At 43.7% G+C, this 12196-nt stretch overlaps 1 protein-coding gene across 7 annotated transcripts in view; it reads right to left on the reverse strand.

The window, feature by feature from the left end:
• The window catches only part of CUX1 (cut like homeobox 1), a gene marked incomplete at both ends in the record, with an annotated part of 282299 nt that overhangs the window by 29724 nt on the left and 240379 nt on the right, over positions 1-12196 (reverse strand). The window contains 2 exons of one of the 7 annotated variants that reach the window (XM_082008641.1): positions 907-2789; positions 7716-7980. The exons of the other annotated variants lie outside the window; for them this stretch is intronic. Coding sequence (XP_081864767.1) covers positions 2078-2789; positions 7716-7980 — 977 coding nt within the window. Of the gene's footprint in view, positions 1-906; positions 2790-7715; positions 7981-12196 lie in introns of those variants that run through there. 7 annotated transcript variants of the gene reach the window in all.

A 12196-nucleotide genomic window follows, 5' to 3' on the forward strand; every position in this document is an offset into this window, starting at 1 on the left:
AAATCCTACTAATGAATTAATACAAGCACACTGAGGTGTAATATTGGGAACATACCTTTGAAGTCGGAACTCCTCTCCCCATCCCTCCCTCCCCCAAAATCAGAAAAGTAATATTAATTAAACTTAAGAAGTAATGAATGCACCATTAAAGTGTCATCAAAAAGATGCTGACCTAAGACAAAAGTTCAATGATACACAATACGGTCAAAAAGTCTTCAATCAATAATATACAGTATGACAACTACATCTTGTAAATTATACCCAATACTGCCGGCAGTCTATCCCTCTAAAGAATATTTGCCCCCTTTCATCCCTTCCTAACAATCAGATAATAAAATACAGCACCTATAAATAAGCAAAAAAAAATTATATATATATATATTTTTATATATATATATATTCCGAAATCATCTATTGTTAGTTTTAAAGATATGGCAATAAAGGAGTCTAAATTAGCAAACTTGTAGAAGCCATAACTGATAAAACAGCTTATTGAAAAAAGGTGGCAGTAATGCACTCTATGTGTGCACAAGTACGTAAGAAAATACACAGACGTATAAAATTGCACGCACACACTCACGCACACACATCCTTCCACACACCTCTATGCTCACGCATATACATATAGACAACAGGAGGAGTTAGAGACAAGTTAGAATTTGATTTGTACTTTGATCAGCCCTAACCTGTGCATAAAATAATGGAAAAAGGCTGTATTTCTGCAGGGCAGAATGGCCCAGACTGGGACTCGAGAGCATGAACGTTTTGGTTTGGAGTTTGGGTTATTTCAGTCCCGGTAAGAGCCCGTCCGGTCATTGCCACGTACTCTTTATCCACGTAAAAATAAGCTTCCCACAACTAAAACGTATTTAAAATCAGTGCTTGTGGTGGGAAGAGAGTCAGCAAATGGCCACCAACAGCAGGAAAAGGTCTCTATGTGAGGCAGCTCCCGTCCCCTCTTAGTGGTGTGTGACAGCAATCGTACACGTGAACTACACTTTAATCCATTCCAGGTAAGCGGAATATTTTGGGTTACGGAATAAGTCCCCGAAGTAGCGGGCTGAAATGTTACTGGCCAACATTTTTTTGAGCGATCTGTCTTTACTGAAAGGAAACTCTGTACACTACGACCCAAGTGAAATGATCAAGTACATGCTGCTTCTAAGTTGTCTCCTAAACCTCCTAGATATGAGGTCTGATCAGCGTGCTCTGTGGTTAGAGGTTAAAAAGCAGATTATAAAATACCTAGATTCAGATTTTTTTTTTTTGTCCTGATTTGGCCTAAAATGGAGTGTATTAAACAAATTCTGGTCTGCAAAAGACCAGAATCAGTTAAAGCTATGAAACAATGTGCACTACGTGTCAATATTCTATTTCACTTACAAGAAAACACTAAGTCAGCTACCACAAATTAAGATATTTTCCTGATGTGACTTTTTTTTTGTTTTGTTAAAAAATATGTGGAGTAAATGTGTTTTTTTTTTTTAATTCAAAGTTTCAAACAACAAGATTCTTTTCTTTTCTTGAAAATATGTAGGAATCCAAACTAGTGTGTTTAGAGTCGGTTGACTGTGCAATCTCTTAGTGGCAACTGAACAGCTACAAAAAACTTTCTTTTTTTTTCTTTTTTTTTTGAAAAATCTCCCCTTTTTTCCTGGTTTAAGAAGATAATAGTGTATTATCGCTCTGTAGCCATTAGATGGCAGATAAAAAGCCCCCTTTTAATATGTGGGTTTGATTTTTTTTTCTTTTTTTTCTGTTTTTCTTTTTTTAAAGCCCACACCGAAGAGGAGGGCACAAGGCAAAGCTGTATGAGTTATTCCAGAAACTGTGGAAATCACTTAGGGCAATAATAAAAACACTTCAGGGTACAAAAAAGCTTGACTACACATTTCAGTTTTCTTCCTCGAAAACACAAACATAAATTGGGCTTAACGCTCCTTTTTGTTTTCTATATGCACCTTGGCCTATGGCGTTTTTGCCCTGTGGCCCGCAGGGCGGTTAAGTGCGCAACACAATAAAACCAGTAGAGGTCCAGTTTCACTTCCCAGCTCTCCAGAGTTGGGCGAGTTTAATCTCAAAACTCCCACTCGACGGCCTCTTCTCGACTCGCGGCCTTCTCCAAGCGGTGGATGATGTTGTTCAAGTTTGCCGCTTTCTTTTTCCTCAAGGAGCTGTCTCGCGTGTTCCTGGAGCTCGCCGCCTCGGAGAAGCCGAACAAGCTCTGGAGAGAGTTGGCTTTCTGCGAGCCTGCGGCCGGCGTCGAGCTCGTACTTGGCACACTGGAGATTTTCTCTGAACTTTCTTTTGACTTGTAGGAGCTCTCCCCTGTAAGGACTGAGGTGGAGGCAGCTGAGGTAGAGGCATCCCCTTCCGTGGCAGAGTTTGGCAGTGTCTCCAGAGCTTCTCCCGGGCGCTGCGACGCCAGCGGAGAGCTCTGGCGCGGTGCTCTGAGCCTGCCCTCGTCGTCGGTGTCCTCCAGGCTCTCCGCCCGGAACGGCTCCGCTTTCTCCGAAGACCTGGCGCCCTGCAGTGCCTCTTCCCCCGCTTCGAAAGCCGACTCCGCTGGCCCTCCCTGAGACTTCGTGGTTGCATTGTTGTACTCATCTGCCTCCGGGCCACTCGGCTTTCCTTCAGGTGGGCCTTCTGCATCCACGCCATCGCAGCTGTCTCCCTCGGAGCTGTGAGCGGCCCGGCTGCTTCTGGCGGAAGGAGAGTCGCTCGACCCAGCCTGGCTCTGGCTCCCGGCTTGGATCTCCTCGATGAACAGCTCCCGGCGGATGCGAGACCTAGGAGACAGGGGAGAGGCATGGTGAGTCTGTCGGGGGTCACTCGGAACCACCCTGCTCTACCAGATACGCCATTCAAAACGCCCTTTCGTGAGACGCCGTTTGGTCTCAGCTACGGGGCAGCCGCGCCAAGCCGGCTCGGCGGAAGTGCTCTCACGCTCAAACCCAAAGGACCGACTGAGAAGGTGCTTGGAAGAACGTGAAATATTGTCAAGATGCTCTTAGTTTCACCTTTCCCGGCCACACGCCCGCGCGAAGCCTGCTGTGCTAGAAGAGATGCAGGCCGCAAACCCCAGACGGCCCCGGGGTCCTCCGCGGCGCAGCGGGAGGGCGGCAGGCGCAGATGGGACCCTGAGCAGATAAGCCACTCCTGGTAACTTCTGCTGTGCTTAGTGTTGAGAGTGACCCCTCTGCCTCCAACCAGGATTTTGTGTATGTATTGTAAATCTGACTTTGACCACTGCCCCTTCCAGTAACCACAGCCAACATTGTGGAATAAAGCAAAAATAGAAGCTTTATGTGGATAATCAGCTTGCACTAAAATGATTGAGCAAATCCAATTTTCCCTTTGTTTGCAAGTCTAAATTAAGTAGCATCCGTAATTGTACGCTGAATTTTTAGAGCACTGGACGTGTTTAAGGGACAGAGATGAAAGGCTCTGCAGTCTCTAATTCCTGCTGGAAGTCTGACATCAGAAACATGAAAATTTACAACACATTGGACCAAAAAAAGGGATGATTTAAAAAATATGAATACATTTCTAGTAGACCCAGAGGAAAGCAGTTTGTAAATATGAAAGAATTCAGATTTCTTCTAGAAATGAACCACAATTTGCCTAAACAAAAGCCAAATAAGCAAAAATCTGGACGACCTCCTTGGTATTCTCCTGGACACTACGGAGAAACAAAGATGAAACAAAGCCCATTGTTCTGGAACGGCTCTGGGGAAGCACAGCCTTTTGACAGGTTGTCAGTCTATGAGCAGGTCTGACTTCTGCCTCCTTTTTTATTTAAAACATCGATTTCAGAACATGAATAGTGACAAGGCGAGCAGTGCATTTCAAAGGAATTAATGCACTCCGTGTGTGGTTAAAATTGCCCGGTGTACCACCTTGCACCTCCTATTACTCGGAGCGTGCAGCAATCCCCCAAACACACTGCCTTTGCCATTTAACTTGGTCCTTCCTCCATCTTTCTTCTCTGTTTAGGAGCTCCCAATATCCTCACAAGCACAGAAGAGTTTATGAAAAAATCTCAGGGTCTAGGTCAACTCAATCCCCGCACCGCTCTGCCAGCAGGAGAGGTTATGACCACTGTTCGGGTCCTAATTTGCAACCAAGGGGGAACCTCAATGACCTGTGGTCAGGGAGGAGACTACAGACACCGGCAGAGTTTAGCAAAACTTTATCCTTCAGAATGAAGGTAACGCTTTTGGTTTTAATCAGGGAGAACTGCTAAAGGTCTTGCAAATCACAAATGCTGTCCCAATCCCAGCTGAGGTCTGTATGCATTTTTCATCTTTCCCTAAATGCGCTACGAAGACAGCACACAATGGAAAAAATTTAGGATAAATGCAGAACACCATCTGAATACTGCTTTTGAAGCTAACGATATTCTTGCCTTACGTGAAATGCAACAGAGTATTTCAGCAGTACTTGCTGACTCTACACTTTTGGAGGATTTAGGGGGTCTGTGATTTTCCCTAGGAGAGTATTATTCACCTAACAGAAGACCACAGGTGCTAACATTAATTTTCTATTACCATTAATTGCATGCATCTGAAACATCGATTATCAGGCTCTATTTACACCTCTAATCTCCTTGCATGTACATTGATCCAGAACACACTGCTTCTGTAACGTTCCCCAAAACAATAGGGGAGGAAACGGGTAAGAGCTTCGTGCCTGCATGGCATTTAAAACGCCTCGGCTCCAGCACGACACTGAATGATGACACGCTCACTGAGTATCTGGCCACAGCCCTGCAGAATACAGGTCGATGTCTGCGGAAATCCCTGGAATTCACACCCAATATATCGCTTCTGGAATCTATTCTGGCTCCTGATTAACATAGTAATTAAATCCCTATGGTAAAGAAGAAGTGGTGACAGCAGCTAGGAAATTCCAGAGAGCATTCCTCTCGGTGGAAGGTGCTGGCCTCAACACCAACACATCCTGCTGGCATTCATCAGCGCGACTCGAAGTAGCAGCGTTCTCCCGGGGAGTATGTTGAAGTTCCCTGTACAACTTCCTTCGCACAACTCCAGGAACTCACCTAAAGAAGCATAATGCTGCAGTTCATTGACTAACATGCCCATACCAAAAGCAATGAAATTTAGCAACCAAGAGCATTAAATTACGATTCCAGAAAATTGGGTTTAATCCCTGATGTTCCTATAGTATCATCTCTATGACCTTACCAAGTTTCTGTGCCAGTTTCCACATGTGAAGTGGGACAGAAATCCCTACCTCCTGCTGTGTGGTACAGTTCTTTAGACAACGGAGCCTCAAACTCCGATGGGTCCTGTGTATGTGCTTCACTAATGCAAAGCAAGGCATATTCTTATTTTTACGTTCTGAGAGCTACATGATTGGTACGGACTCAAAGCCATCAACTTGTAGAAGTTTGCAGACATGTCAAAATCCTTTATACCTATTTATGGTCTGAAGTGAATTATTTCTTTGCCTGCTGAGGATTTTTTTAAGGTTTCTTTTGCTGCAGAAAATAAATGCTAGTGCTGACTTCCCACTGGGTGGATATAAAGGTAGGTTTTGCTGTAGCAACCACCTTTGGAACGTGAGGTTTGGGCTGAATCCCAGAAGAAAAGCATCACTGTAACAGGATTCCCAAGAAACAGGAAGACAAACTTGTCCGTATCTGTACCCTGCCTCACCTGAAGTTACTTTCAAGAAAAATGTGTATGGTCTGAGGTGTGGAACTGCTTCTGTATGAAGACTCTTCTGGAGTCTGGAAAAGAAATGGCTGAGGGGAGTATAAAAGAGATAAATAAAGTTAAGTGTGGCTCGGAGAAGATGAAGAGGGGAAAGACTACCCATTTCCTAGAACACATGAGCTGCACAACAGTCAGCTCTTGTTCCCCTAGCAGAACATGTAACTTGTACCTCTTCTGCAATGTCCTGCCAACGGTTTAAGAGTACTTCGTGCATGAAAGCTAGGAAAGTCATTGTACAGAGGAAAAGAGCAGGCACGTGTTTTGATTTTTCAGTGGTGGCAACCGCTCAGAGCGCCCTGGGCTTCAAACAGGCCTGAAACATCTCTTTAAAGTCCCGGAGACTCAGCAGCACATCTGGGAGCAGGTCCAGATCACTCAGTGCTGCGAGACTTGTGCTACCCCCCAGCCTACAGCACCATGTTTATACATTTTTTATTTTGTATACAACTGTCAGCACCTAGTCTACATTAACGTATAGCTTGGTGTGGCTAAACGCGCTGATCAATCACGACTTGTCACGCGTTCTCACAGCACGCCTAAACAGGAGATCTCATGATAATGAGGAAGATGACACATGCCACCAGTGCTCCCGCACTCGTCTGCGTAAGTGAGAACAGCACATTTTGCTGTCAGGCCGAAGGGAACATATTTTCATAGGCATTCCTCCAACTTCTGTATAATTGCCTAGAAGTGGGAATGGGAAGAGAGGCCTGCATTTGGAGAACTCGGAGCAGTGAAAGAGGCTGCATCTGTAGCGAATTCAAGTCAATGAAATTCAGTGCAAATATGATTACTCGGTTATAATTTTTAAATTTTATATTGTTTAGTATAAACATTATTTTAGTATTGTGCATAATATTTCTGAGATACCTCATTAAACTGTGCTGCTTCTGCTTCAGCAACTACCCTGTTAAACGCTGAGAAGGGCCAAAGTGGAAACCACCCGTTAAATGTTAGCACGTTCTAAAAACAAACAAGTTTCGCAATCTGGACTAATGAGGAACGTTACTGGCTCCAACTGACGGGGCAGAATAGTATTGTATCTGGTATCTTAACTGTACCTGTTCAATATTCATTAGCACAAATTTCTTGGAGAAAAGTCTGCTGCACTAATTAAGATTCCCAATCCCAAGCACAGTTGATAACATGTTTACTCAAATCCTTATAATTCTTATATGTCATTCCAGCATTGTTTCTGTTTATCCGTGTCTCTAGGCCAAAACCTACTCACTGTTTCAAAAGCAGAGCAGGTTCCTTCTAATATGAGAAACGACCTAAGCAGACCAACACCTTATTTCATTTCAGCGGGACTCAACGATTTAATCGTAATAATGAAACAAATCCGTGGCCACGTCTGGCTGCAGGGTGATCGGTTCTCTGCCCTTCACGGCTGTGCGGAGCCTCCCAGAAATACAGCACACACTGTGCCTGTTTTCAGAGCTCAGTGACTCAAGACCTAAAAGAAAATCCTCTTTTTGCTCTTATGCAGGAAAATGATACAAAAATAGTGCAGTTCTGATGCCATCCAGTAGAGGACACTTCCAAGCACCCCCCACCAGGTGACCCGGGCGTAACACCCCCCCCCCCCATACGTGTACATGTATGTGCAAGTGTGTGTCTGCGTGTGTGTGCATATGCAAGTAAGAAAGACCAGTCTTGCTTACTGCAATGGGATTTATAAATATTCAATAGTGGACATCTCTAAATCCACGCCCACCCCAAAAGCAAGACTTTCTGTTTAAAAGCACTACTAATATCAATATGTGAATATTGCTGTTCCTCAGGGATGACTTAAAATTAGTCTGGGGCATTAGCATTGCTGTTAGTTAGAACCTCCCTGCTGTCGAAACTGTTCATTTCATACAGCCGCTCAATGCCAGCGGAAGCAGACACAGCCTGCTGAAGCACAGTAGCACCCTGCCAAAGCAAATAAAATCAATCCTTTGTGAGTAGGGCTCCTGGGAGATCTCATACCTGTAATTGTGGAACCAGTTGATCACGGTGCTGGTTTTCAAGTTGAGCTGCGTAGCGAGTTCCTCAATGGTTTTTGGTGATGGGTATGGCTTTTGCTGGTAGGCTCGTTTCAGAGCTTCCTTCTCTTCTGGTGCCAGCACCACCCGGGGCTTCTTCAGCTGGTGCTGCGGCTGCGGGCTGGCTCCCTGGCTATAGTCTATTCCAGCGGACGAGGACTCACAAGACTGACTGTCGCTAACAGAGCTGTGTCGCCGTTTCATGTAGGCTGAAAGAGAAGTGCATCGGATCAGCCCCAGCTGAATGCAAAATGCAAAATCAAGGAATATACGAGCTGTGGAATAAACGCAAAGATGACAGGCTGTAGATGCACGGATGGGCTATTCGGAGAGAAGAGGAAAGGGTATCATCAGAGATCAGAGGAAAGCAAATGTGGGGAGGATGCAAGAGGCGGAAAAAGAAGAAAAGGGAAAGAAAAGAGGGTAAATTGCCTGGAAACCTGCTGGAGTTTTCTGCTTGTTCAGTGAACATGGGACATGAATAACAGGGTTCAGTTAACATGACTTATTTCAAATTCAATCCTTCGAGAGTGGTGAACTCCCACATAAGCACCTGATTAGGACAGTTGCACTTCATTTCAACTTAAATGATTTTGGTTGTTAAACACTTAAGGCGTACGCTAAGGTCTCTTTAACACCTAAGGTCTCTGAATTAAAAATATGACTGTGGAAGCTGAAGAGCCGCAGCCATGTCTCCAACACACGATGGCGCCCGGAGCCCAGAGATCCCAGCGATGGGCTCAATAACCTGTCAGGCGTTTGCCGCTTCTTCCTACAGATCTTCGCTATAGCAGTGACAGGTTATGAAAGAAAAACAGCCCACAACATCCTCTTCCCCTATGCAAGGCTCTTTCGAAAACGCATACTCTTTTTAAGAAAGCTCTTGCTGCGCCGCTGGAGCTCAGTGAGGCTGCTGGCAGAAGCCTGTGGTACCACCACTGCCTCCCGCCCCTGACGGGGAGGGAATTATCCTGGCAAATTCTGCAAGGAGAGAGTCCCAGCAAAGGCTGTCACTGACTTGATTGATCTACACTGGGCAAAGAGAGGTGGGATTTACTGCACCTGGCAGGATCATGCACAAGCATTGCTAATGAGGGGGCTGAAAATGGCAAATATAGATGAATCTTGTCAATAAATTTAATGGCCTGTTAAATACCTTCTAGATATTTAAGAGTTTAGGTATTCAAGAGCTGCAATTTGATAACCTTGCCTATTAAATTCCAGATTACACCACCCTGACATCAATCTAGCAGGCACTGGATCTCCAGCAGCCAGGAGCTCCAATCAGAGCCAGGGACCCAATGTGTGGGGCATGTCACACCAATCAGCAACCAAATTCTTCAAAAAATAAACTTCTCTGTCCCTTCAGCTCTGCTCAGGGTGCACAAAGACTAAAAATTCAATGCAATCAAATAAACTGAAATGTTGAAAGCCCTTCTCACACAAGCCAACTTCTTCTGGCAGAGCTCCCTACGGGACTGGCTACGTTTTCTGTCTCCGGTGGGTTTCAGCATCCTGTCCCCTACACAGTGGCACGTCCAGTGGGACCTTTTTACACTGTGCCTTACTATCGTCAAAGTGAATTTTGAACACGCTGTGTAACCTTTGGGGGTATCTGCATGGCCCTGATTTTTTTTTCCCCTGAGTATGACAGATTACCTGTGGACTGCCTACTGTGTAAGATCACTGATATGGAACAGAACATGAGTTGCTCATGATCCATCACTCTGCCATGATACACTCCTGCACGCCTTTGAAATACCCATTAAAAGAAAAGTTGTTTTTTTAAAAAAATAAACTTCATTTAAAAAATCACCTATCTAAGTTGTTCCAATCGGATGTAGAACTGCGAAATGACCACAGGCAAATGCATTATTTCAAGGTGACCTACTGGAAGTATTTTTGCAGCCTTCAAGGAACTGTTACAATCTTCAGCCGTGGAATTAATCATTCCAGCAACATAATCTCACATTTATGTAAGGTCTTTAATCTCAAAGACTCTTAGGTGTTAGTTCAAACTTGCATTGACACGCAAACTACACATAAGGTTCCCTTGTCTCCTTTGATAGCACAACCAAGAGGGCTGAAAGACAGGATCTATCACGTCAGCAACGCGCAGCAGCTTAAAGGAGGCCATAAGACAAAACAGAACCTCGCATGGAAGATGTAGAAGGTGCTTAGGCTATCTCTAACTGGAGTTTCTGGAATTTGGTCAAGTGACTGAATTAACATGAGACACCCATGCATCAGGATGCTCTGAATCTCTGCTTTCTCTGCTCTCCAGAAATGGCATTTCTCGCGGGTCAGAGCTCCCACCTTTAGACTCCTAAGAACAGCACAGAGCTGAAATAGCTTGGGAAAAATTTCATGCCCTATGCCTACCTCTGCTTTTGTTACCTCTGCTTTTGTAACCTCACACCGCGATCGCAAAAGTTGCAATAGCTTATTTGGGTCTCTCTCACGTGAATGGAACAAATTATATAAATGCATATATTTCCTTAACATAAAAATAAAGAGGATGTCCCACTGTTCTGTCATAACCACTTGTTTTTCTGGAGGATAATATATCATCAGAACAAATTTCCATTGGGCCAAAGGCACAATCCTGGCACTTTGCTGTGTGCTGAACTAGCACCTAAGCTTTAGGCTTTAATGGTGCTCTCTGGAAACTTCAGATGACGTTTATAAAAGCTTTTCCTTTTTAATTCTTATTCTAAACATACGTGCTGCATGTAGACAACATAAAGAGATCATTCAGCACATTTGCAGTGACAGCAAGGCTCAAACTGGGATCCAAGTCACAAACACGCTGGATTTTCAGAGAAGTTTGATTTTTGTCTGTGATCGGTCTCCACTTCTCAGGAGACCTATGAAAAAAAGCCTACCCCGAATGTAATTTGGACAAAGGTCTAGATCTGCGTCTAAGACCACCTTGTCAACACCAGCTTTATCTCCTGAGTTTTCCTACCTTTTTTCCCCCTGCTGTTGCCAACCCAGCATCACCGCGTCCCTTTGGGAAGACTTCCCGGCATGGGCTCAGCCATAGACACAGCAGACAGTATTGCAGAACTAGCAGCTGCCCACTGAGGCAAAACAGAGCCCCTTTTAATATGATTTTTATCTTATGCGGTATTGAACAAGATTATTAAAAAGCGAAATAATGGGGAAATAAAGGGAATTAAATTTTCTCCTGACAGCAGGCTTTGGTACTGTTCAGTGAGGAGTGTGACGTTACCAGCAGCACACACACCGGGAGGCTGTAAGAAAGAGGAATGAACTCTTCCAAGGCAGGAAAGGTGGTGCGGAGTGTCTCAGCCTAGGGAGCGTGAACCTCCGGCTTCCTCCAAAGAGGTTAGTTAATGTACATTGCAAATTTTCAGAACCTCTTAAAATGGACATTTATAGCACAAACTTCAGACTTGCAGAACAGAAAAAAAAGATATACGCAGCTCATCTTTATCATAATTATTGATTTACTCCCTTAATAAAATGTGGCAGAGAAATAATTGATAATAATGTTTCACTGGTAGCAGATACAGTTGCATTGTTCTTTAACTGCCATTAGCTGAAGGGGAAGTTAAATTCTTAATGTGGCTCTAGAGCAATTGAAAAGGTTAAATCACAGGATCCTTTCCTGCATGAAAGGATTTTGCAGAAAATACAGGGTTGAATTCACTTTAGAGTGCTCTGCTATGAGGACAGCACTTGCACAGTTCAGGAGCTCAGTACAGAGTCTCAAATGATTTATAGCCTTATCTCTCTTCAGGTGCCATCTATAGAGCATATGTATTGCACGGTGTTTGATAAGAATCCAGTTTAGAAAATAGTTTTCAGAGGATATTGTCAGTACTACTTTTAAATTATTTTTATTTTATTTTCCTGCATTATGGGCGATATTCTCTTTGAGGCTATAAAAATTCAGCTAGTTGACAATTTTATTTCTGCCATATTTCTAATACAGCGAAAACCATCATGGCTCCCTTTGCTTTACAGTTGTAAGTGGGAAACCCAAGTGGATTTTACTCCCTGTGGAAGATCATACACAATTTGTGATAAGATACTGCACTGCCTTATATTATACTAGTTACCATGACAAGGATTTGAATTTCTTCCTAAAAGCATGCAAGACTACAATTTTCCCAGAAGCTCCCTCACTGCAATTTTTAATATAATCACAAAGTTCTCGATCAAATGTGTTAATGCTTTCAGGACATCAGTCAACAGCAGCGCTTTCAGTGCACACGATTAATGCCGTCTGTACTAATATCATTAAGGGATAGCTCAAGAGATGTATATATCATTAATTAGTTAACCGCTGATAATGGCAGCCTAAGAGTCTCTCTTGTAAAATCGCATGAACAGACTAAAAACAGGGCTCTGAATAACCACTGGTTTTTAGTAATGAATTTAAAATATAGAGAGTAG

The sequence above is a fragment of the Phaethon aethereus genome (assembly GCF_964289735.1).
Source record: "Phaethon aethereus genome assembly, chromosome: 19".
NCBI classification, from domain to species: Eukaryota; Metazoa; Chordata; class Aves; order Phaethontiformes; family Phaethontidae; genus Phaethon; species Phaethon aethereus.